General features: G+C 41.0%; 1 protein-coding gene across 1 annotated transcript in view; it reads left to right on the top strand.

Moving 5' to 3' along the window:
- Nucleotides 1-25,232, top strand: part of PRKAR2B (protein kinase cAMP-dependent type II regulatory subunit beta) — a 154,854-nt gene that overhangs the window by 55,105 nt on the left and 74,517 nt on the right. The window contains exon 2 of the mRNA XM_067564459.1: nt 18,107-18,142. Within this exon, the coding sequence (XP_067420560.1) occupies nt 18,107-18,142 (36 nt within the window). The remainder of the gene's footprint in view (nt 1-18,106; nt 18,143-25,232) is intronic.

Raw genomic sequence — 25,232 nt, 5'->3', positions numbered from 1 at the left:
GCCTGCCCAATAGTGCTTCTTGTAGTAGTGTCTTTCTTTGTAGGGAGCCAGCTGGTGGCACTTTCTCTGGGCAGATCTTATCATTTGAGGGAGATGCAGCCCCTTCCCATGTTAATGGAGACGTTCAAGTATTGTTTCCTTACCATGGAACCTGATAGGAGGACTGGTATCCAAACTTCTGTCTTTGGGAGCAGAGTATTACATATATGTGCACATCAGCAGGACTGTGTTTTGCCATTTGAGGTAAAGATTCCTCTGGGCCCATGCAATGTTTTTTTTTCTTTTTTGTTTTTGTTGTTTTTAATAAAAAATAAGAATAGAATTATCATCATCATCATGGTAAATTCCAAAGGGATGTGTCCTCCTTACAGATCAAGTTTCACTTGGATCAATCTCTGAGTAGATCCTTAAGATGATCTGGCTGAATATTTAGTTCTTCAAGTGCTTGCTCATGTCGATTCCATGTTAGGGGTGTGCGCGCCTTTGTGTACGGCTGTTAGAGATTTTTTGCCAAGTGGTTTCTGTATGGCCTACTCTGATGCCCTCTGGAGCTTTGCGCTCATGTAACGGTGTATGAGGTGCTGCTGACCCTGTGCCCCTCTGTTCCTTATTTCTGCCCAGTGGTTCTTTTCATAAATAGTTGTTAATAGTTCTTGTAAATAGTTTGTAAGCTAGAGATAGTGATCCTGTCAGGGACGTTTGCCCAGGGATGGGGCGCGTCAAACCATGTTCTGTTTGCTATAAGCCCTTCCTGCTTAATGACCCTCATGATAGTAGTTTAAAGTGTTTAGGGGAAACCCACATAAGGGATAAGTGCAAGATTTGCAAAGACTTCAGGCTACGGACTAAGAAAGATAGGGACATTTGCCTGAAAGTCCTCTTAATGGAGGCAGCACTCAGCCTCAGAACCTTCCCGTTTGGACTCGGCACTGAGTATGTCAGCATCGGTGTGGAGTGCCCTGCCAGCACCAAGCCTTTCTCAAAACCATTCGCCTTCACTGGTACTGAAGAACTGGCAAAAGAAGCAGCGTGCTGATTGAGGCCGTTCCCCTGCACCAAAGAGGGATAAGAAGACAGGGTCAGGCAAAGAACTTAGGTAGGACCAATCACCTGCTCCACAGTGGCTAGAGCCAGCCTCTCCTCCCAGGGCTGCAAGCACTTTGAGGGAGCCACTCCCAACTCCTGGGAGTGGAAGGGGGCCCCTCCACCTAACAGTGCCCTCGATGCTGGAGGCCTTTCATGTGGTCAGGGACTTGATGGCACTCCCAGTGCCTCCCACTCCACTGGCCTTACCCTCGGCACTGGAACTGGTAAAGGCACTCATCACCAGGGGTAAACCTGCCATGGGGCCACCGCAGCGGTCAGTTGACTGGTGCCATTCCCCATCTCGGCACTAGTCCACAACACCTCCACCAAGATCTCTGGTGCCACAATGAAGGTCTCTTCTGTCTTGATCTTGGTCTCTGGCACTGCACTCCCGGTCTCCATCCCAGAGGAGAGACTCATTAGCTGCGTATTGCTGGTCTCAGTCTCCCTGTTACTGCTCATCACCCTTGCAGCACCGGTCAGCAGTAGCATGGCGATGGTCGCCAGACCCCTGGCACTGATCCCTGACCCCACACGGCCAGACACTCCGTCACACGCTGTTGTCTTGGCACCACTCCCCTCCTATGCAGCACCGCTCAGGGGAATCCCGTCACCGGTCACCATCTCCCTGCACTGCTCCCTGATTGCACACTGCAGCCGACAGGAGGAACCACCGTTGGCTCCACCATGGTTCCTGACTGTCATTGGAGTAAAAGGAAGAGCCCAGTCACCAACCTCAGAAATGCAGGTCGGCGGGCGTACCACCATTAGGCACTGGCCCAGCAGCAGGTGCCTGGCCTCAAGGTCAATGGCCTGTCCAATGGCCATACTGGAACCTGTGGGGAATCCTTGTGCCACCAGATCTTTAGTCACTCCAGTTTTCCACAGCCACGTCCGGAAAACGATCTGTGGCACTGATCAGCCCCATGCGGGACCTGGACTCGGGGTCTGATACTAGTATTGAATTGCGGGACCTGGCAGTAGAGAGAACTCCCCTTGAAGAGGAGGAAGCATCACTCCCTCCACTGGCGTTACCATATTCCTCCACATCCCCCAGATGAGGCGGTGGCCGGCCCGACCCCCTCAATACAGCCAGATAATTTTCAGGCCCACCAAGAACTCCTTAAAAAGATTTTGTCCAACCTAGACTTGGAGGCTGAGGAACTCTCATAGCCTATGGACAGCCTCTTTCACATCCTGGCAGCCGCAGCACTGGCTAAAATCACATTGCAGGTGCACGAGGGCATGCTGAAGGTTGTCAAAGCCCTATAGCAGACTTCCTCCTCCCTGTCGCCAATATCCAACAGGGACAAGAAGAAATATTATGTTCCAGCCAGAGGATATGAATACCTGTTCTCTCACCCCTCCCCACCCCGCCCCTGAATTCCTGGTGGTGGATGCGTTGAATGAGCGGGCCAGGCAAGTTCAATGCCAAAGAACAAGGACGCTAAGAAGCTGGACTTGTTTGGAAAACAGATTTATTCCACAGCCAGTCTTCAACTCAGAATCTCCAACCAGGAGGCATTACTGGGGAGATATATTTATAATATTTGGGCCTTGGTAGCCAAATTCAAGGACACTGTGCCACAGGACACCAGGCAGGAGTTTGTCCATCTTAGAGGAGGGTAAGATGATAGCTAGAGCCTCCCTCCAAACGGCATTGGATGCTGCCAATTCCACAGCCAAGTCAAGGGTTTTGGTAGTATCCATGCGACGGTGTTCCTGACTGCAATCCTCAGGATTGTCTCGGGAGATGCAGCAATCTATACAGGACCTCTCCTTCGAGGAGATGTGACGAAGTGGAGATGTTCTTGGGGTTTTCTCTGAGTGCTGTCTGCCTCCGTTTCCCCTATGTGTTACTCATGTATTTCGGTGATGGGACCTGGGTGTGTGATCATTGTGGAGACCACTAAAGGTTGGATGGGTCTTTCCCCAGCCACACGTACCCAGACAGGGGAACACCCTGTTTTCGGAACAGATTGGTACCAGAGTTCCCAGCCTGAAAGACTGCAGGGCCACTTTACAATCCCTTGGCCTATACACACCGCAGGTGTCTAGGAGACAGTTACGGCCACCACAGCCACAACCTGGATATTTGGATCAGCCGTGGCAAGGAATCTATGAGAGAATGGACAGAGATAAGAGGTTTAAGTACTGCCATCCCACTTCTTCCTCCTCTGCCACCCAATCAGGTCCTGCGCACCATCAGGGTGGTCTGTGGCAGGCGTTTTGAGGGTGTGCCCGAGGACAACATCCTAGTTACACCCTGCAGTTTTTTTCAGTACCCACTCCCATACTCCCTCCCTGTCCCTCTTCAGAGACCCTTTTCACAAGCAACTTCTCGTTCAGGAGATGGAAACCGTCCTATGGGAAAGGGATGTGGAGGAAGTTCCTCAAGACATACGATGGAAAAGATTTTATTCCCAATACTTTCTTATACCAAAGGCCAAAGGAGGCCTCAGACCTATCTTGGATCTGTGTTGCCTCAACAGATATTTCAAGAAATTGAAGTTCCGCATGGTCTCCCTAGCCATCATCTCTTCTCTGGATCCAGGAGGTTGATATGCTGCCCTCGACTTAAAGGACACATATTTCCATTTTCCAAGACCACAAGAGCTTCCTCCAGTTTGTGATAGGCCAACAACCAATTCATGGTGCTGCCCTTCAGCCTCTCTTCCGCCCCCAGTGTTTTCACAAAATGTATGGTGGTGGTGGCTGCTAACCTGAGGTGTTGAGGGGTGCAACTTTATCCATACCTTGACAACTGGGTCATCAAGGGCAAGTCGCAATCACAGGTCCAGCACAGCATCAGTCTCTTGTGATCAACCTGTCAAAATCTGGGCCTGCTCATAAACGAGCAAAAATCAGCTCTGTCACCTGTTCAACAGATAGTTTATAGGAGTGATTCTCAACTCCACACAAGCCAAGGCCTTTCTTCCAGAGTCCCAGTTCCAAGGGTCTCATTACAGATATACAATCCCACCTGATCACGACTGCTCAGTCACGTCTCAGACTACTGGGACAAATGGCAGCATGCACGTATGTGGTCCAACGTGCTAGCCTACATCTCTGACCCCTATAGTCGTGGCTAGTATCAGTTTACACTCCCAGCAGACATGATCTGGACCTTGTGATCACAGTTCCACTGCATGTCCGGTCATCCCTAACTTGGTGGACAAACCCTCACTCAGTGTTACCGGGAATGCCCTTCGAAGGGTTTCCCCCTCCGTGACACTGGTCTCCAATGCTTCAACGACCTCCGCACACACGGACTCTGGATACCGGAGGATCATTCCCTTCATATCAATGTCAGAAAGCTCAAGAGAATACGTCTGGCTTATCAGGCATTCCTTCCCTACCTGTCTGGCAAGAGAGTTCAGATACTGATGGACAATACTGTCATGATGTTTTACATCAGCAAGCAAGGTGGTGCTCAGTTGTCATCCCTGTGCCAAGAGGCTATCCACTTAGGGACTTCTGTGTGCAGAACGCCATTCATAGTGTAGCTTCATATCTCCCAAGGATTAGGAATGCGCTAGTGGACCTCCTCAGCAGGTGGTTTTTGTCTTGTCAAGAGTGGTCACTCCACCCAGAGATTATCAGCATGATTTTCCAAAGGTGGGGGACTCCCCAAATGAATTTGTTCTCATCAAGAAAGAACAGGAAGTGCCCCCAGTTCTGCTCCATCCACAGGCTCACCAGAAGCTCTCTGTCCGATGCCTTCCTGCCCTCCTGGGTAGGGATGCTGCTGTACACCTTCCCGACGGTACCACTGGTCCACAGGATCCTGTTGAAGGTCAAGCAGGACAGGACAAATGTGATATTGATAGCTCTGGTGTGGCTGCGACAGCACTGGTTCAGCACCATGCTGGAACTCTCAACAGCAACCTCACTGAAACTGCCACTTTGGCTGGACCTTCTGTCCCAGGACCATGGCCATCTGTTGCTTCCGGATCTAACATCTCTGCACCTGACAGTGTAGTTGCTGCATGGCTGAATGCAGAGGAGCACAAATTCACCAGGTTCTCATGGGCAGCAGAAAGCCTTCTACCCGAGCAACATACCTGGCCAAATGGAAGAGGTTTTCCTGTTGGGCCTCGGACCAAAACCTTTCTCCTCAATGCAGTCAATACTACCTATTGCCTAGCCCTCTCATCATTTAAGCTTTATATGGCAGCTATTTTGGCCTTGCACCGTCTGGTCCAGGGTAGATCAGGTTTCTCCCATGACATGATCAGGTTCTTAAAAGGCCTGGAGAGACTCTACTCACAGGTCAGAGATCCTATTTCTCCCTGGGACATGAATCTAGTCCTTTCAAGGCTCTCACTCCCCCACACCCATCTTTGAATCATTAGTATCCTGCTTTCCACTGCTTCTCTCCTGGAAGGTTTCCTTCCTGGTGGCGATCACCTCACCATGAAGGGTTTCTGAGATCAGAGCACTCACTTTGGAACCGCCTTACACAGTATTTTATAAAGACAAAGCCCGGTTGCAACCCCATCCAGCCTTCTTACCAAAGGTGGTGTCACAGTTCCACAATAACCAGGATATATTCCTGCCTGTGCTCTTCCCGAAACTGCACAGATCCAATGAGGAGCGAAGTTTTCACACCCTAAATGTTAGATGGTCCTTGGCCTTCTACATTGAAAGGATTAAACCCTTCTGAAGGTCATTGCAGTTCTTCATCACAATGGCAGAAAGGATGAAAGGTCTACTGGTCTCCTCTCAGAGATTCTCCTTGTGGATAACTGCCTGTATCAAGTGCTGTTATGAGCAAGCAAAGGTACCTCCGCCAGTGATTGTAACAGATTACTTGACCAGGGTGCAAGCCTCATTTGCAGCCTTCCTGGAGTAGGTGCCAATCCAAGACATCTACAGAGAGCTGCTACCTGATCTTCAGTTCATACTTTCACATCCCATTACACTATCACCCAGCAGGCCTGGGACGACACTAGCTTCGGTGGAGTAGTATTGCAAGAGGCACATCCATGAACTCCAAGCCCTTCTCCAGGTATACTGCTTGTGAGTCACCTAACACGGAATAGACATGAGCAAGCACTCGAAGAAGAAAAAATGGTTACTAACCTTTCATAACTGCTGTTCTTTGAGATGTGTTGCTTATTGCCATTCCATGACCCGCCCTCTGTCCCCACCGTTGGAGTTGATGACAAGAAGGAGCTGAGGGGCCGCAGGACTGGTGGTGCCTCATATACTGCTGCATAAACTTGGGGCTCCAGAGGGCTCCAGAGCCGGCCCTACAGATGCCACTAAGGCAAAAAAATCTCCAACAGCCATGCACAAGGGTACGCACACACCTAGCATGGAATGGAAATGAGCAACATATCTCGAAGAACAACCGTTACAAAAGATTAGTAATCGTTTTTTTCTGTCCATCACTGGCAATCGTATCATGGCACCAAAGCCTTTGGTACCCATATGATCACTGGCTGCAGATCAGCATTCTTTGGTGTACATGCTTTGGAATTCATTGGTGTTTCATTCTAATATTATATCCATACCAGGAAAGCTGCTGAAACAACCAGTGCTAATCAAGATGTTTATTGGGGTCAGCTTAGAAAATCCTGTTTTCTGACCTTGTTCTGCTATTTAATATGGAGCAGCTGACACAGATGATAGGAAGTGAAAACATCAATCCAGTGTTCTTCGCCTTCCTCATTGCCTATGTTTCACTTTTGTACAATAAAGTTAATATAATTGTGGTTCTGTAGATCTGCAGTTCTGTGGCAAGCTTGACATCTAGTCTCCACAGAGGCTGTTGAAGGGCCTGAAACATGACAGCAGCTTCTGATATATGAATGTCCATGTCCTTTGAGTATCTCCCAGCATTGTCTGTGACATTGCTCAAATATTTGAGAGTTGCTCCCTGTTCAGTGTCCTGCCAAGTTAGCTGTAATCTGGAGCTAAAGGCTGCTTGATGATTTTAAAAAATATAACCTTAAGGAACAGGAATAGAATGGCAGATAGGTAAATTTGGTGAGGTGCACTTAGGAAATTTAAGGTGATACATTTTATAATTGTAATATTACTGCTATTGATTGTTTCATGGAATTATGAAGCGTATACATTTAGAAAGCCATCCTGTAACTAAAAAGGGTGACATTTGCTTTTGTTTTAAAGGCTGGGTGTTTTTTTTATTTGCTTACATATTCCCTTGATTCCTCTTTCTGTCTCCTTGTTCTGCTGTTTGTTGTCAGAGCCATCATAGTTCCTTACAGGGAAGACAGAAAGCAGCTCCCTCTAGACCTAATTACTCCCACATTTGTCACAGAGTCGTTCTTTTAGACAAACTGTCACTGAATGTAACAGCCAGAATCTGATAACTAGAGGAAGAAAAGCCTTTTAGAGTGAAGTGAACTCTTAAAATTTTATTTCTGTATTGGACTGTCTTGTATCTTCTTTTTGTATTAAGCAGCATTTTTACCATAGCAGCTAGATTCTATTTTAGCTAGATTACCATAGCAGCTAGATTAGGTTTTATTTCTGTATTGGACTGTCTTGTATGTTCTTTTTGTATTAAGCAGCATTGTTACCATAGCAGCTAGATTCTGTAATCTTCCTAGATTTGTATTCTAGCTATTTATTGAGGTGATTTCATATGTTCTAAGACCAGGAGGGATAATTTAGTCTGACCTCCTGTATATACAGGCCATATTTCACACAGTTATCCCCATATTGAGTCAAATAACTTCTGTTTAACTAACATGTATTTTCAAGAGAAGTATCCAGTCTTGATTTTGATTTGTTCTGAGTAGGTTAGCTCATATTAATTGTTAATCTCTTTTTATGAGAATTAAAAGACAAGCTAGTGTTAAATTGCATAATGTAAGAATGAAATTTTGGCAGATATAATTCAGCATCTTTTCTGAAGGTTTTTGGAGCTCTGAGAAGTGAGCTGGGCTTGGAAACATAAAGGTGGAGCCCTAAGTTCAACTAAACCCCATCTAAAAGTCTGGATTCGTTCTTGTTAGTATGAAGTGAATTATCATGATGTAGTGAAAAAACTTGAGTAACACGTTTGAAGTCAATGGAGTTAAACCAGTGTAAAATCATGTGATGATATCAGAAGCAGGTTCCTAAACTCTGGATAAAATTTTGGCCCTATTAAATGCACTGGCCCTATTGAAATTGATGGGAATTTTGCCATTATTTTTCTGTCTGAGTATTACACTAAAATATGTGAATTAGAGATGATATTGTCATGGCGCTGGCAGCTAGTCAGCTCTGGGGACGACCTCGAAGAGATGTTGTGAGGGGTGTGTGTGTAAAAAAGGACTGTTAAAAAGGCCAGCAGACACAAGCTAATTCCCTTAGGTTCTAAAAATCAAGAATAAATGTTAATTGTATTTACCTACATCCTGTTAGATGTATACCAGCGTAACCAAATTAACCTGTAGTTTCTAAATCCTTTTCATGTCTTGTAACTCTATATTACCTTTACCTTTATAGTTTGCAACTATACTCAATCGTTGTTAGATCAAAAGATATGTATTTACCATTTATATGTGAATTTACCTAATGATGAATTGTTTGGCTATCATATTGTGTTTACAAGACCAAAGCCTTAAGGCTGAAGCATTTGCTATTTAAATCAAGTGCCATGAGGACTTTTCACAGACTCAAGTATCTATTCCTCATCAGAGGAAGACACAAGCTGTGATGGATTTTCTTGGAGGACACCTGTTGACTTTCTCAGTGTACCAGAGAGCTATAAATACGGATTAATGGGACTGATCTATCATCTCTGATCTGCTGAACTCTAATGGGGAGTTTTGACCCATTGGACTGAGATCCTCCAAGAAACCCATTTTTGGAAACCCTGAAAGATTCATGGAAGGACAGTAAGAGACTTATGGAGAATTAGCAAACATTATACCTCTGCTAACAGCTAGATTCATATATTCTGATTTAACTGTAATGTATTTTACCTGCTTTGACCTTTTAATAATTCTCATTTCTTTTCTTAATTAATAAATCTTTAGTTAGTTTACTAAGGATTGGCCACAGTGTTGTTTTTGATGTGTGATCTGAAATATTCATTGACCTGGGCAAGTGACTAGTGCCCTGGGGCTGGAAGAACTTAATGTGTTGTGAATTTGGTTTTAATAACCTTTTGTCATAAAGTCCATTTTGTCTGGGTGGTACAAAGGGGCTGGAATGCCTAAGGGAGTGTCTGTACTCCATGGTCAAACTAATGTAGTAGTCCAGGAATGAACTTTTATTACTAGCTTGGTGAAATCTAATGATAGAATATACCAACAGTTTGGGATGTATGCCCATCTATCCTGAGTTTGGCATTCTCAGCTGTGAGTCATTCCAGGCACCATCACAATTATATACATAAATAGTGCCGTCCACTCACAGATCTCACATCAGTTTACAAATATTAAGCCCCTCAACACCCGTGAGAGATAGGTAAGTATTATTTGAGGCATCTAGAAATATAAATGCTAATTTTTCGGTTTTAGTTTAAAACAAACAACCCCTCCAAAGATTTTTTTTAAAGTGTGTTTCTAGCACTTTTTTTTAAAGATATTTTTGAAACTGATTTGCTAAGGTTGAAAGTTTTTCCTCTGACTTTTCCAGAACATCTTGGTTTATTCACTGTTCTCACCCTCCCCAATCACCCAGAGCAAGCATTTTGAGTTCATTCAACTTATGATCATGAGTTCCTTACATTTTTCTGAGGACTTCAGACCAGTTCATTTGTCTGTAAGGTTATTAATTTGCTATCTCAGCTGCTGCTAATGGCAATAGCATTTCTCTCAGCCCACTGTCTCCAGCAAAGTTGGCCCTTTTGAGCAATTAAATTCAGGGGACCACAAAGAGTGGCAGGTCAATAGTTTAAGAACTAGTGAACAATGTATAGGACTCGGATCTCGGATACTGACTTTCTGTGAAAAATCATTTCATTTTTCTTCCTTGGTTTCCCCTTCTGTACAATAATTATTTCACAGGGGTGTTATGATAATCAGATGATGTTCATAAAGGTTTATATAGTTGTTGAAATATAAGGAGGGTATGGTATTGATAGTCTTAGTTGGTTCATTGGGTGACGGAAATATTTTTACTTAACTTATTCTATAGAATTTGCAGTTGTTTTTACATTATATAATCCCACAGCTATGGATGGATAGATGCATCTTTAGATTTAGTATCATTTTCATCATCCCTGTAGTACCACATGTATCTGTTTACTTATTTTCATCTATATCACGAAAATACATTTTAAAAAATTCTGTAGCTGTGCAGTTATCTGAATTGGGTTTTTCCAAGTATGAACTTTGTATATAGGCAGATATACAGATTCCACTGTTTGAAACATGCAGCCATTATGTATTTTTAACAAGAAAATGGTGTCCTTCGAAGCACAGTGTACTGTAAGCCAGATTGACAAAACAGTGCAGAGGAATTGATTACTTTTATAATTTAAAGTAAGAGACTTTAATAAAAACATGGTGCTGATAGCTGCCTCTTTCCTGTCCTTTAAAGATGGTGTTCCTTTGTGAAAACATACAACATATTTTTGTTGGAGCAAAGCAGAATCTGAAAAGTTATGTTAGTATTTAAATGACATCATGCCCTTAAATGAGATCCTCCTCTAATTGAAATACAACGCACAGTTGTGGTACAGCATTAAATCTGTTAATCAATAGAAAACATCAAATGGCACTAAAAGCAATTTGGGTGCATTTGCCTCCCAGCTTGCTTCTTGTTGGGAAAACTCATTCACTAGATTTTACAGATCTATGTTTGACCCCTTTTTATAATTATGCAGAACTCAATATACTACTTTGCTACTGCAAATAAAAAAATATGCAGCCTTTTCCAGCCAGTTGTTGGTGTAGAGTCAGTTTGAGGATAGGGCAGTGTCATTAGAACTGTTTGATAGACCAAGAGCATATCTTCACTGAGTTTGGTTTCAGATCAGGTATTATATTGGTAGTACACCTGTCTTCCCTCTGCCATACCAAAATTCCTCTCCCTGACCCGGGGAAACACTTTTAGTAGTGTCAGGGGACACTATTTCATGTCGTCTTAGCAGAAGGATATCAGTTAGATTCCAAGTGTTTTAGTGATATGAAATTGATTTCACATACTGCAGCTGACCAAACAGTCCTGATATGGTGGTTACTTTGGTAACTAAAATGGATTTGAACAGATCACTCTACAGGCAAAAGGAACCATATTCCCTTTACAGATACCATGTATAGATACTGTATTTTTATCCAGTAATGATCTGAAGTATATCACCTATAATTGCAGTAGCCTTTGTGTAATCCTTCTGCCCAGTGGAGTTGGCAGCGACAAGGGGTGGGTTCAATATATAGGGATTCCTTTTTAACAATACAACACAGAACCGGCTTGAGCCCCCATCCTGGGAAAATTATACACAACCCCTGGGTGCCTCTAAAAGGCATTAGTTCCCCTCTCACAAACACTGAGTCTTTGTGTAGAAAAGAAACTTTTAATAAAAAGGGAAAAGTAACCTGGCATTAATTTGAGAAAACGCTGCAAGCATGATTCAGAGGCCATTGACTATGAGCAAAACACCCACCCCAGAGTACATTGGGTAATGTCCTTTCCCTCAGGTTCTCACCTTGCAGTGAGAAAGTCAACAAACAAAAGTTCTTTAACATGCCTATTGGACAACTATAAAATTAAAGAATTAAAGTTAGCTTATTGTTTAAGAAAACGTATGCGTTGTAAAGAAAGGCTCTGACCAGCAAGTAGAAGGAAGGCCTTGAAATTAATGCATTATAAGGCCAAAAGGAACAAAGTAGGGAGGCTGTCTGATCCCAAGAATAACTAATGAAATAAGGGGAAGTTTCTAAAAAGAAGGTTTCTGTCCGAAAGGGATAACCGCAGTCTATTTTAAATTAAACAAAGAGAATCTGTTTTAAAATGAGCCAATACAGCCCTTTCCCATCCCACAGACCAGTGTGTTATCTCCTTTGTGAACCCAGGTTCAGTGAAAAGGCTGTTGGTCCTCAGAAAGGCAGGGAAGAGATATGGAGGAAAGGCCTTGGAAAGAAAGGAGATTTGTAAAACTTATGTGGATTAAGACTGGAGATAAGGGCGAATTGTCTCAAATTAGTTTTTAGCTTGTCAGTAATTGGCAGTGACATCACTTATTTGTTAAAAGGTATAGTAAATTGGCTATTAAAGGATTCATTGCTAATACCTGCCTGACAATGCTGGAGCCAACCAGTATTGGTCTAAACACACCTGGGCTTAGCCTGTTTGTAAATATCTTGATCAAATCTTATAACTGTTTTGTTACTGTTTGAGTGTAATAAATTGCTTATTAGTTAGGTTTTTTAGGCCTGTTTAGAGTAACTGCATTGGCCTTTCGATTTAATAAAGGAATTTATGTTTAAATTGCTGTTTGGGGGTTTCCCATATTAATATTAATAATTTCAAATATAATTAAGGACCTACTTGAATTGCAGGATGATTGTCAAAAAATTGCAGTTGAGTTGCAGACAAGCCATGGAAGATCATGGAAAAGTAATAATGAATCTTGGAAGCCTGCTAAATAACCAGTGGGGCCACTGACTGATCAAGATGCTAAAGGAGCACTCAAAGAAGTTAAGGCTATTGCAGAGAAACTAAATTAATTCTTTGCATCGGTCTTCATGGCTGAGGATGGGAGATTCCTAAACCTGAACCATTCTTTTTAGGTGACAAATCTGAGGAACTGTCCCAGAGTGAGATGTCATTAGAGGAAGTTTAGAACAAATTGATAAATTAAACAATAATAAGTTACCAGGACCAGATGGTATCCACCCAAGAGTTCTGAAGGAACTCAGATGTGAAATATGTAACCTACCATTTAAATCAGCTTTCTTATGACTGGAGCATAGCTAATGTAACGCCAATTTTTCAAAAATGCTGCAGAGGCATCCTGGCAATTACAAGCTGGTAAGCCTAACTTCAGTACCAGGTAAATTGATTGAAACTATAGGAAAGAACAGAATTATCAGATACATAGATGAATATGATTTGTTGGGGAAGAGTCAACATGATTTTTGTAAAGGAAAATCATGCCTCACCAATCTTCTAGAATTCTTTGAGGGGGTCAACAAGCATATGGACCAGAGTGATCCAGTAGATACTTAAGTGTACTTAAGTTTTCAGAAAGCCTTTGACTAGGTCCCTCACTAAAGGCTCTTAAGCAAAGTAAGCGGTCATGGGATAAGAGGGATCCTCTCCTGAATCAGTAACTGGTAAAAGATAGGAAACAAAGGGTAGGGATAAATGGTCAGTTTTCAGAATGGAAAGAGGTAAATGGTGTCCCCCGGTGTCTGTACTGGGACAAGTACTGTTCAACATGTTCATAAATGATCTGGAAAAGAGGGTAAAAAGTGAGATGGCATAATTTACAGATGATACAAAACTACTCAAGATAGTTAAGTCCAAAGCAGACAGAAGAGTTACAAGGGGATCTCACAAAATTGGGTGACTGGGCAACAAAATGGCAGATGACATTCATTGTTGATAAAAGCAAAGTAATGCACATTGGAAAACATAATCCCAACTAGATCTATAAAATCCACTCAATATGCAACGACAGTCAAAAAAGCTAACAGAATGTTGGGAATCGTTAGGAAAGGGATAGATGATAAGTCAGAAAATATCATATGGCTATTTTACAAATCCATGGTACACCTGCATCTTGAATACTGCAGGCAGATCTGGTCGCCCCATCTCAAAAAAGATACATTGGAATTGGAAAACATACAGAGAAGGGCAACTAAAGTGATTAGTGGTATGGAAAAGCTTCCATAGGAGATTAATAAAACTGGGACTTTCCAGCTTGGAAAAGAGACGACTAAGGGGGGATGTGACAGAGGTCTATAAAATCATTACTGGTGTGGAGAAAATAAATAAGAAAGTGTTATTTACTCTTTCTCATAACACAAGAACTAGGGTCCACCAAATCAAATTACTAGGCAGCAGGGTTAAAATAAACAAAAGGAAGTATTTCTTCACATAACACACAGTCAACCTGTGGAACTCCTTGCCATAGGATGTTGTGAAGACCAAGACTATAACAGGGTTCAAAAAAGAACTATATAAATTAATGGAGAACAGTTCCATCAATGGCTATTAGCCAGGATTGGCAGGGATTGCTGTTTGCCAGAGGCTGGGAATGGCTGATGGAATGGATCACTTGATGGTTTACCTATTCTATTTATTCCCTCTGAAGCATCTGGCATTGGCCACTGTTGGAAGACGGGATACTGGGCTAGATGGACTATTGGTCTGACCCAATATGGCAGTTCTTTTGTTATTGTTTGTAATAATTTGGAAAAGGGTTGATAGCTGGAGCCCAGTACTGAGGACTGGGGCTCCTGCTGTCTGTCAGCCACCCAGGGCTGAGGACAGGGGCCTGGGGCTGAGAGAGGGAACCCAGGGCTGAGAGCAGGGGCTCCTGCCATCAAAATTGCAGTGGAAGCTTAATGTTGCGGGAATTCGCAAATTAAGTAGGGCCTTACTATTATTAATAATTTCAACAGTGCCCCCACCCCCTTTCCTCCACTGCACTCCACTCACTGTTGTTAGCCTGGGTCAGTGAAGACCCAGAGTTCCGAGGTGCATTTGTGTGAGTTTACCTCTTATCTGGGGAGGGGAAAGGCACCTTGGCCACTGTGCCATCGCTTGCACCACTGTTGTCAGCTCTGTCAGCCACTCACTCCACCACTGTCCTCTCTATTGCAACCTTTGGAATGTTTTGAGGTCCCACCATTTAACACAGCTCTCAGTGATTTGAGCTGTTAGTGGAGGGGCGTCTCACTGCTAGTGCTGGCTGAGCAGTCTCTTTCCCCAGAGGAACTGTCCCATATCAAATCTCAGGCTTAGACCTGGTTATCAGTGGTTTCAGCACTAGTGATGTATTACAAAGGACTCTCAATTGAGTCTTAATCAGCTCTGTCATTACACAACAGAGAGAGTAGGACTATTAGGCAGAGACCACACCACTAGGGAAAAAAAACCTGTCCCCATCCTCTCACATCTCTACTGGGCTTTGTCACCCCTAACCCCCGCTTAGCAAGTGCAGTTCAGTTGAGCATGAACGTCTCAATCAGGGCATGTCAAGCATAGTTCTGCTTTTCTTTAGTCACATAACAAGGATAGTGACACTTTATTACCCTTGCACCCAATAACAAAATGACTTGCAATCCAACACCAGCCCCAAAGTGATCATTTGGGCAAAGTAGCTCCACTGTGCTGCGCACCTAGGCAGAGCGCGCCTGTCTATGTAAACAAGGTGGTTCCTGAAGTCTTCTTCCCTAGTTCCTCACTAGATGTGAGGGGAGAGCTCATTCAGACACTGCTTACATCTGTAAACAGATACAGTAGAACCTCAGAGTTACAAATGGACCAATCAACCACACACCTCATTTGGAACTGGAAGTACACAATTCAGCATTAGCAGAGACCAAAAAAGAAAAAAGGTAAATACAGTATAGTGCTGTTAAATGTAAATTATTAAAAAAACAATAAGGGAAAGCAGCATTTTTCTTCTGCTTAGTAGTGTTTCAAAGCTGTATTAAGTCAATGTTTAGTTGTAAACTTTTGAAAGAACAACCATAAAACTTTGTTTCAAGTTACAAACATGTCAGAGTTCTGAACTACCTCCATTCCTGAGGCATTTGTAATCCTGAGGTTCTACTGCAGTTCTTAAAAACTGAGTGAGAGAGAGGGCATGTCTGCACTGCATCTGGGAGTGAGCCTTCCAGCCTTGGTCCACAGACTTGTGTTATTGGTATTCGTGCTCATGCTCTACGAATAGCTGTGTAGGTGTTACGGCTTGAGCTCTAAAGCCACCCATCCCCCCCAAGTTTCAGAACCTGAGCTGCAACTTCTAGATTGCTATTTTTAGAGTGCTAGCATAAGCCCCTTTAACACAAGTTCGTGGATCTGGGCTGGGAGGCTTGCTCCCAGATTCAGTGTAGACTTTCCCAGAAAGAGGGGAAAAAAAGTCAAGTACAGGTACTAATCATTTTACTATCTCATCACTGGTTTAGGATCCTGTCTTGGAAAAATATACCGGGCTGAAAGTGTGTGTCACCTCATATTTTTGTAGTTATTATTATTGCACCTAGATGCCTCAATGAGGATAAGAGCCCCATTGTGCTAGGTGCTGTACAAACATGTAGTGACAGTCTTTCATGAGGAGTTCACAATCTAAATCGAGAAAAGGTGTAACAATTTAGTGTGACTAACGAAAGTAGGGAATAAGGAAGGAAAGATAACAGTGACAAAAACACAAGCATTTGGCTGCATAGGTTAGCTGTGACATACATGATGTTTCCTAGTTAATTTCAAGTTTATTTTTTCAAAAATTTTAAAAAAAGAGAGCCACAAAATTTAATTTACAGTGGGCAGGTGGAGGTGTGAACCTCGCCCAGTGATGCCTGCTAAATCCATTACACCCAAGATGAGATTTACCCCTGAAAAAGGCAGTCATTATTTTATCCTCTGTCCTCCACAAAGGTTTCTGCCAAGGGTGGGGATAGATTTAATATGTCAATGGGAATGACTGAGAGAAGGCTCTGAGATTATGGATATTATGTATGCACTCACCCTTTTGCTTGCAGCATTTATTTTGAGGGGCTGTGCTGGTTGGTTTCTTACAGGCTGCTTTTCCTTGTAATGGAATCGTGGTCCTTTTTCATAACTGCAGTGTAATCCCCTGGTACACTTCTGGCTACCAGGACCTTTCACCACCATCAGTGAATTTGAACCAGAATGCATAATTCTGCCTCTTGTTCCATCTCCCAACAGAATTTGAGAGGCTGTTAGCAGCTCCATGGGATGCAGGCTTTCCTGTTTCTAAGCAGTTCTTAGTTCTGTGTGTATATAGCTACATTAAAGAAATGTTATATAAACCCCAGTGAAATTAAGTGGGGGGGAAAAAAGTTCAATATTTTCTTCACTTAATGTTTATACAGAATGATCGTGCGGGTTTTATACAGTTAAATATTCCTTCTTAAGTTGGTAATATTATATAAAAGTAGGTGACTCCCACACTTTAAAATAGGTCATTCTGATTATTATCTTGTTCTCTCCTTCAATTCTGTTATGATTTTAACAGTTGATCTCTCTCTTAACCCCCTAGGATTAGAAATAATTTATTATCATTTGAAATCAGATCCAGGGTGCATTTAGATGGTATAATATATAAAACATTGGTTTCTAGCTCTAGCAGTTCTTGAAAGAGCTGGTAACATTAAGCAAGAATTGATGTGGAGGCAACTCCCTCCTCCCCTCCAAGAAAGTAGTCAAAATTGTATATATCTTGCAACCTGTCACAGTTAGAAACAAGCTGGGAATTTCTGTTTTCTGAATGTGTATAGGGCACATTTATAGGTGGTTTGTGAGACATTGGACCATAAAACGGTCACTGGTGCCTTGGAGATACACACAGTGCTTTTTTGGTATTGTTCTTGACTTATGCGAACAGTTTCAGACTTGTATAACTTTTGATTCCTCAAGTGGGATTTCAGGTTGGTCCTTTTTTATGCAAGAGCATCTTTAAGTTACCTGATATCTGGATCTATGCAGTTTGTAAAAAATAAAGTTCATTCTTTTAAATGTTTGCACCCAAGTTTGCATCATTGTTTGTAGAAAATGTCCTGTTGCAGTCCTAGTTATTTAAGTAATAGATGCAAGTATAAAATATTTCATAATGAGTCATGGCAATAAGTACATGCATACAGTAACTCTTAAAAAGAGTGAAAATTATATTTTAAATTTTAATATCTTTAAATGTCCGTGATAACTGACCATAACACCACTTTGTGTTCAAATATTTAGACATACATGACAACTAGCACATTTCTCTGAAAATCTACAGAGAATTGTTAAAATAGTACTATTTTATACTAATTAATCTTTCTAAGTATTTGCACATTGCAGTGTTACTTTTTAAAGTTCTGTCTTTAAACCATTAAGAAAATAATCTAATTATGTCTTTCTATTTTTCTTTTAGCTCCGGTGATAAATCGGTTCACTAGACGGGCATCAGGTAGGTTTGATAAAATTGCACATTTTCATTGGTCTGTATAACTATTGAAACATGATGATTTTGACTGTTATGTTAAGTATGCTGTAATATTAATCATAAATGTTCACAGATAACAAGGTTCTCTAAGTTAGTTATCTGATTTGCTGAAAAAACATTATATGTACCCTGACTGTTGTAAAGACTTCAGGTATCCTGCTATTCCAGGGCCACTGAATTTGCCATAGAATTCTCCCATTGCTACAGAATTGTTCAAGAATCTAAGCTTACTTTTTTTTTTTTTTTTTTTTTTTTTTTGTTAAGAATGTTTTTAGTGCTGATGAGTGTAGAGAAAACCTTGAAAATATCAAATCATCGTAAACCAATGTTGTCTTGCTGAATTGGCCTGCAAGCTCTGAGATGCAATATGGTCAAGCCCAAGCATTCAGAATTGGCCCCCAAAAAATCATGAAATTAAAAAAAACTACTAACTTTTGGGTTCTTTTTATTTGTTGTCTGGATTTGTAGCCTTTGGATTTCCTGTTTTCAAGTGTTTCTTCTCAGCCATGAGAGTTAGAAACTTTGCTTTCATTTAAAAAATGTGAATAGAGGAGCTGGGGTTTAAGAAAATCTCCAGTTATCATGAGACTCATAAAATTATGAACTGGCAACACTGGAGAGGTGAACTAGCTCCATTCATCTCAGTGAGTTAAATTTGAAACCTAAAGAAATAATACTGACATTTTCAGCTGTGAACTATTTTACTGCCGATCATTTTAATAAAAAGAGTTAGGTAGTGTGCTTATCCCACATTCCCAAACTGACTTCCATGCTCCCTAGCCTGCTGCTGTCAAAACCTCTAGGTTCTCCCCTGGAAACTTCTGCTGTACTGCTGTCATCACAAAACTCTTTGCCACATTGAAAACTCTAAATGTGCGAACAGTGTAAAATACATGCAAAATTATATGCATGTGTGTTTGCGGGACTGGTGCCTGTGGTAAGTGATACACACAATAAAGAAGGATAATGCATCACAATATATTGTTTAATTTATTTTTGCACTTCTAGTTTTAATTATGTGATAATACTTCATGTCCTGCAATACTGTATATTTTATCAAGCAAATGATCTGTTAGTGAACAAGTGCAATCACTAAAAGTGAGGAAAGAGATATGTTTGGTGCTAACTATGGTGTGTGGCGATTAGCGAGGTTATACTGTAACTTTTATATTGATAGTTGATTTTTTAATGAATGAAAGCTGACTAGCAAAGGAGCTTTGTATTTTAATAGATGGGTTCAATTCAAAAGAAAAAAGTGAATTAATATTGTAGAGGGAAAAATCAGCAATTATTTTTGTATTGTAACACTGGGAGGAAAATAATGATTCTGGATACTTTTTCTGCATGCCTATGTCTGAAGAACAGCACTTTAAAAAAACAAATAAACCAACCAACAACAAAAATGCTTTTGGGCCATTTACGCATAATGTGTTTTTTTGTCTATTATAAAGATGTAAAATGGAGTTATATCATTTAGAAGAGTGATAACTGACAAAAATATCTTTTTCTCCTTCTTAAACAAATGTGTCATTTAGTGCACTGGTATGGAAGTGTATGAATGGATTAGACTGTAATTACTTCACAGGGCCCAGAATGGCCTATCATGTTAATGATGAGTGATTATCTGTCCTTAAGATGAACCTGGGAGTTTTGTCTGGGAAAGAAGTTGAAGAAAGACCTGTAAGACCTTAATAAGAAAATTAGACCCATTAAAAAATAAAAAGGACTAGTAACAATATCTGTTACACCCCTGCATGGTTTTTTACCTGTGCTATTTCTATTTTTTTAAAATTTACTTCTGCATTTGTATACTTCAAAAACCTTTCAGTTTTGGATTATTTTAATTGCTAATATGTCAAAAAATTTTCCATTGCAATATCCATATCACACTTATGATGTAAACATTTGTTTGAAATAAATAACACAAAATAATACCTAAATATTCTTTGTACGCATACAGCAAAATTATAGCAAAACTGTGGGGTACATCTTGAGTGCCAGGTGTACCTTGACTAGGTATGTAAAATCAACTGGATTAACAATAATTCAGATTTGAAGCGGAAATTCTGTTACGTTTTATACCCATTACAGGTACTGCTGCTTTCTGTTAACTAGGCCCCAATCTTTCAAACACTTACACTCTTGAGTAACTCTATTCACGTGAATAGTTTCAAGTTGCTCAAGTTATACATTCATGTCTGTCTTGGTTTAAGAGTAACAGAACTCATGTACATAATGTATATAAACAAATTATACTATACCACTATGACATTAATTTCTCTCCAACAATGGAAATTTACCTTCTGCAAAGCCTGGAAATCAACCTCATCTGAGGGGCAACAATGTAACAATAACATACAGTGAATACCCATAATTTACAACACCGGCCTTATTATAATAATCATGGAGTAGTTATTTTTAAAACAAAAAATGTCATGAAGAGTGATAAATTTCTTATTTTCATTCTTAAATTTTCATTGTTGAAGGAACTGGTATAGCATATTTTTAGCAGTTTGTTTATTTTTTAAACATGGGTTCATATTTTAGAGACATACCTTGAAACATACTTTACCAAGACTAACTAATTTTAAGATTCTGAACTCTGCAGGGTTAGTGACTTTTAACTAAGTGCCACAGAAAGAAATCTGGAAAATTAATGTTCATCCTGAATATTTGTTTCTGCTAAATATTATTGCAAGATAGTGATGTACTGCTAAAGTTTAATTTCTCGGTAGCTACTGAACAACACTGCTTAAAAACTGATTTGGGAACTCCTGGGAAAGCTAGGTGTGTATATATGATCTAATGGCTGGAAGTCATGATCCAATGGCTGGAAGTTGAAGCGAGAGAAATTCAGACTGAAAATAAGGTATATATTTTTAACAGTGAGAATAGTTAACCATTGGAACAATTTACCAAGGATTGTGGTGGATTCTCCATCACTGACAATTTTTAAATCAAAATTGGATGGTTCTTGGATATGATCTAGGAATTATTTTGGGGACGTTCTATGGCCTTTGTTATACAGAAGCTATCCCTTGATATGAGGATGATGTCTGTCAGGAAAAGTCATTGATCAGACTTAAGATGGCTGAGGAGTCCAATCTGTGCTTTACTCTTTTTTCTGCATATATAACAGGTAGTTGCTTGGAGAGAGCACAACTACTGGCTGGGATACTGTACACTTTCCTTCCTCCTCTGCCATTTCTTAGCCTCTTCAGCAAGGGAATTCTCTTCAAAATGAGCTGAGGTCTGATATATGATGTGACGCCATTGCTGTTTATTGCCAGCCAGCTCTTCCCAGTTCATGGGATCAGTGCCTCCCTTCTTAAGATATACTTTCAAAGTGTCCTCATAGCATTTCCTCTGCCCTTTGCGGGTCCTCTTACCATGACTAAGTTGAGAAAAGAGGACTTGCTTTAGAAGGAGAGTATCAGCCATCCACATATAATGGCCAGCCCAGAGAAGTTGATGTTTCATAATCTTCATCTCAACACTGGTGCTGTTAGCTATAGACAGAACACTGGCATTGGTGCAATGCTTTTGCTATCTGATATGGAGAATCTTCCTAAGGCAGTGCTGTTGATACCATTCCAGATGCTTAAGATGGCTTTGGTATGTCACCCATGTCTCACACCCATAAAGAAAAGTGGGGATGACTACTGAATTGTAGACCAGGATCTTAGTTTCCGTCTGTAGAACTCTGTCAATAAAGACACAACAAAGCAACTTTTTGAAGGATGTACCAGCACAACAGATCCTATGTTCGATCTCCACATTGAGGTTGACTGTCTGGGAGAGATGGCTACCAAGGTAAGGGAACATTTTCCAGTGATTAACCATCAATTAACGATTTGTGGGAGAAGGGGGGCAACTTGCGATGGGGCAGGCTGGTGGAGCACCTTAGTCTTCCCAATGAAGAGGTAAAGTGCCAGGCTATGATAGTCACCTAAGAAAAGATCTAGGGTGGATTGCAAGTCAGCCTCAGTGTGCCTGAGGATAGCACATTCGTCAGCATACTGAAGGTCAGCAATAACTGTCTTGGTGACCTTTGTTTTAGAATGAAAATGTCACACATTGAAGAGCTGGCCATCCATGTGACACTCAATCCCAATTTCATAAGAAAGGTGGTCATGAATAAGAATCAAGATCATGATAATATAGATGGAAAAAAGGGTTGTGGTGATAACACAGCCGTGCTTGACACCAGTATGGCTGGTGAATGGATCTGTCTTCCACGCATTACAAAGGATGGTGGCAGTCATTCCATCATGAAGTGGCCTGAGAACACAAATGAACTTTGGTGGACAACTAAATCTAGACAGTATCTTCCATAATGCTTCACAATTCATGGAACAATGGCTGGTGGTGTTCTCTACACTTCTCTTGGATCTGTAGTGCAACTAAAATCATGTCAGTGGTGCCCTAAGATGGTCTGAAGCCACATGGGGATTCTGGAAAGACATCTTCACCAAGAGGGAGGAGACGGTTCAAAAGGATACGAGCAAGGATCTTCCCAGCGAAGGAGAGGACAGCAATGCCTCGGTAATTCCCACACATTGACTTGTCCCCTTCTTAACAATGGTCACAATATTGGCATTATTTAGCTTGGGTGGAATTTCCTCATTAACCCAAATCTTAACAATAAGTTAATGTAGTTTTTGCAGAAGTGCTATTCCACCAGCTTTGAGGACCTCCACAGAGATGCCATCTGGGCCTGGTGCCTTGTTATTCCTAGTCTGAGTGACGGCATGCCATACTTCTTCAGAAGATGGGGGTCACCAAGAGGTTCTATTACTGGATGTTAAGGAATGAACTCAATGATGGCAGCTGAGACTTCAGTTTCACAGTTCAATAGAGTCTCAAAATGCTCCTTCCAGCATTGCTTGAGGACTACATTGTCCTTAAGAAAAGTGGAGCTGTCCTGGGATTGCAGTGGGCTTGTGCCATATGTATTTGGCCCACAGATGACTTTTGTTGCTTTAAAAAAGCTTCTCATGTCATGTTGATCAGCCAAACTCTGGATCTCCATGATCTCTGCTTTCCACCACTGATTCTTGATGTCACGCTTCCTCCTTTGAACTACAGCTTTCAGCTGCTGGTAAGTATCTCACTTTTGCTAGTTAGAGGGTTCATTTTGCCAAGTGCAAAAAGCACTTCTGATGAAACAAGGATTTCCTTTGTTCTCATCAAACCAATCCTGATGGCTGAGAGAGGAGTATCCAAACAGTTCAGCACATGCCTTGTGAATAATGGTCTTGAAAGCCTCACAATGTATTTGGATGTCATTGATGTTCTCAGGTAGATCAGAGAGCCTATCAGTGAGGCGTCACTGAAGAGTCTCACAATTAGCATGATTTTGAAGTGCTTTGTTGTTAAATCTGTTCTGCATTCATTTTGGTTGTTTACAGTGTTGTAGTGTAAGCTTCATGTTCATGACTCATCTGACGAAATGATAGTCTGTCCAGCAATCATCTGTACCTCCCATGGCTCATGTAATATGGACAACAGTACGATCACAGACTCTGATGACGATACAGCCAAGAAGATGCCACGGTTCAGAATGTGGATGTTTTCAAGTGGTCTTATATTTGTCCCTCTGTCTAAAGATGGTATTTGTGATAAGCAAATCAGGCTCCACACATTTGCTGACAAGAATGCCATTAGAGTTGCTGTTCCCCCCTTCTTCTTTCCCAATGGTGTCTCTCCAGAGTTCAGGGTGTCTCCCAACTCTTGCATTGAAGTCACCCATGAGCATAAGCTTGTCTTCCTTGGCTGTGGCAGTCAGGACTGCCTCAAGAGCACAGTAGAACTGCTCCTTGTTGTCTTTGTCAAGTGTGGGGGCATATGCGCTGATGACCATGGCATATTGGTTGTTACTAAACTTAAGACGAAGAGACATGAGACATTTGTTAATACCCATAGAGAGTTCTAAAAGCTGGCTAGCAATCTTGTTCTTGATGGCAAAACCAACCCCATGAATTTACTTCTCTTCAGACAACCTTCCTTTCCACAAGAAGGTATAGCCACCTCCATCTTCTTACAGAAAGTCAGGCTAATTGATCACAATGGTCTCTTCTGGTTTTGGAATCCATTAATATGAAACTATGAATATCTGTGGAGGGTTGCTGTGGTGGTGGATGGCTGTTTGTGTTGGGTTTTTTGCTCTTATTTTTGTGGTGTATTTTAAATCTGGTGCTATCATTTCAGGTGTATTAGTTAACTATAAAGTTTCATTAGTATATTGTTTGCATTGTGTATTATATATTTGATTCAAACTAGAACATGTTATTTGCCATAACATCTAATAGATCAAAAAAGATAATTTAAAGGAAAAGTGTCTGAGACTATGTCTAAATTGAACTAATACAGGAGCAAATGATAATCAATAACTCAGTTACAAAGATAGCAATAAGCATAAAAAACCTTTACAATTATTTGTCTGTATAGTAGCTAGCACAATGAGTTCCTGATTCTTGATTGGACTTCCTAGGTGTTGTTATAATACAAATAAGAATATTCATATAATTGGGCTTAGATTAGTTCTTCTCTAGCTAATATAGACCATCAATAGTTTTATTTATCATGAAAAATACAAATATCTTCTAACTGAATTTATTTGAATTTTGATAGCTACAGAAAAATTTGATGTAATACAATGCAGTGGCAATAAAAAGTGACATTCAGCAAATCATAAAGATATCAATAAACAGAACAGAAACTATTATTTGGATAATAGCTTCTATAGATGTTGGGTCTGCAATAGTAGATACGCAGATTTCATTACTGTTAATAGGCATCTTCTACATAGATCCTTATGGAACAAGACAGTAACATTCTTTCTACACACAAATTGTCTGCAGTCCCTTATTATTTAATGTTCTAGTTGTTTTCAACTTACAGTGTCCTGCATATGATACTTCTGTATTTCTCAAATACAAGTTTGCCGTCTCAGAGCCCCATTGTTCTACATCAAGCTTCTACTATTTCTTTCAAAGCCTAGTACCTGTACTCATCACTACGATGGATATGTTTGTGATTTTTCTATTATAAT

Source organism: Emydura macquarii, unplaced genomic scaffold (assembly GCF_026122565.2).
Source record: "Emydura macquarii macquarii isolate MOO-44397 ecotype Brisbane River unplaced genomic scaffold, CSIRO-AGI_Emac_v2 contig_2636, whole genome shotgun sequence".
NCBI classification, from domain to species: domain Eukaryota; kingdom Metazoa; phylum Chordata; order Testudines; family Chelidae; genus Emydura; species Emydura macquarii.
Note: the sequence above shows the minus strand (reverse complement) of the source record. Positions and strands in the feature narration are given on the sequence as shown.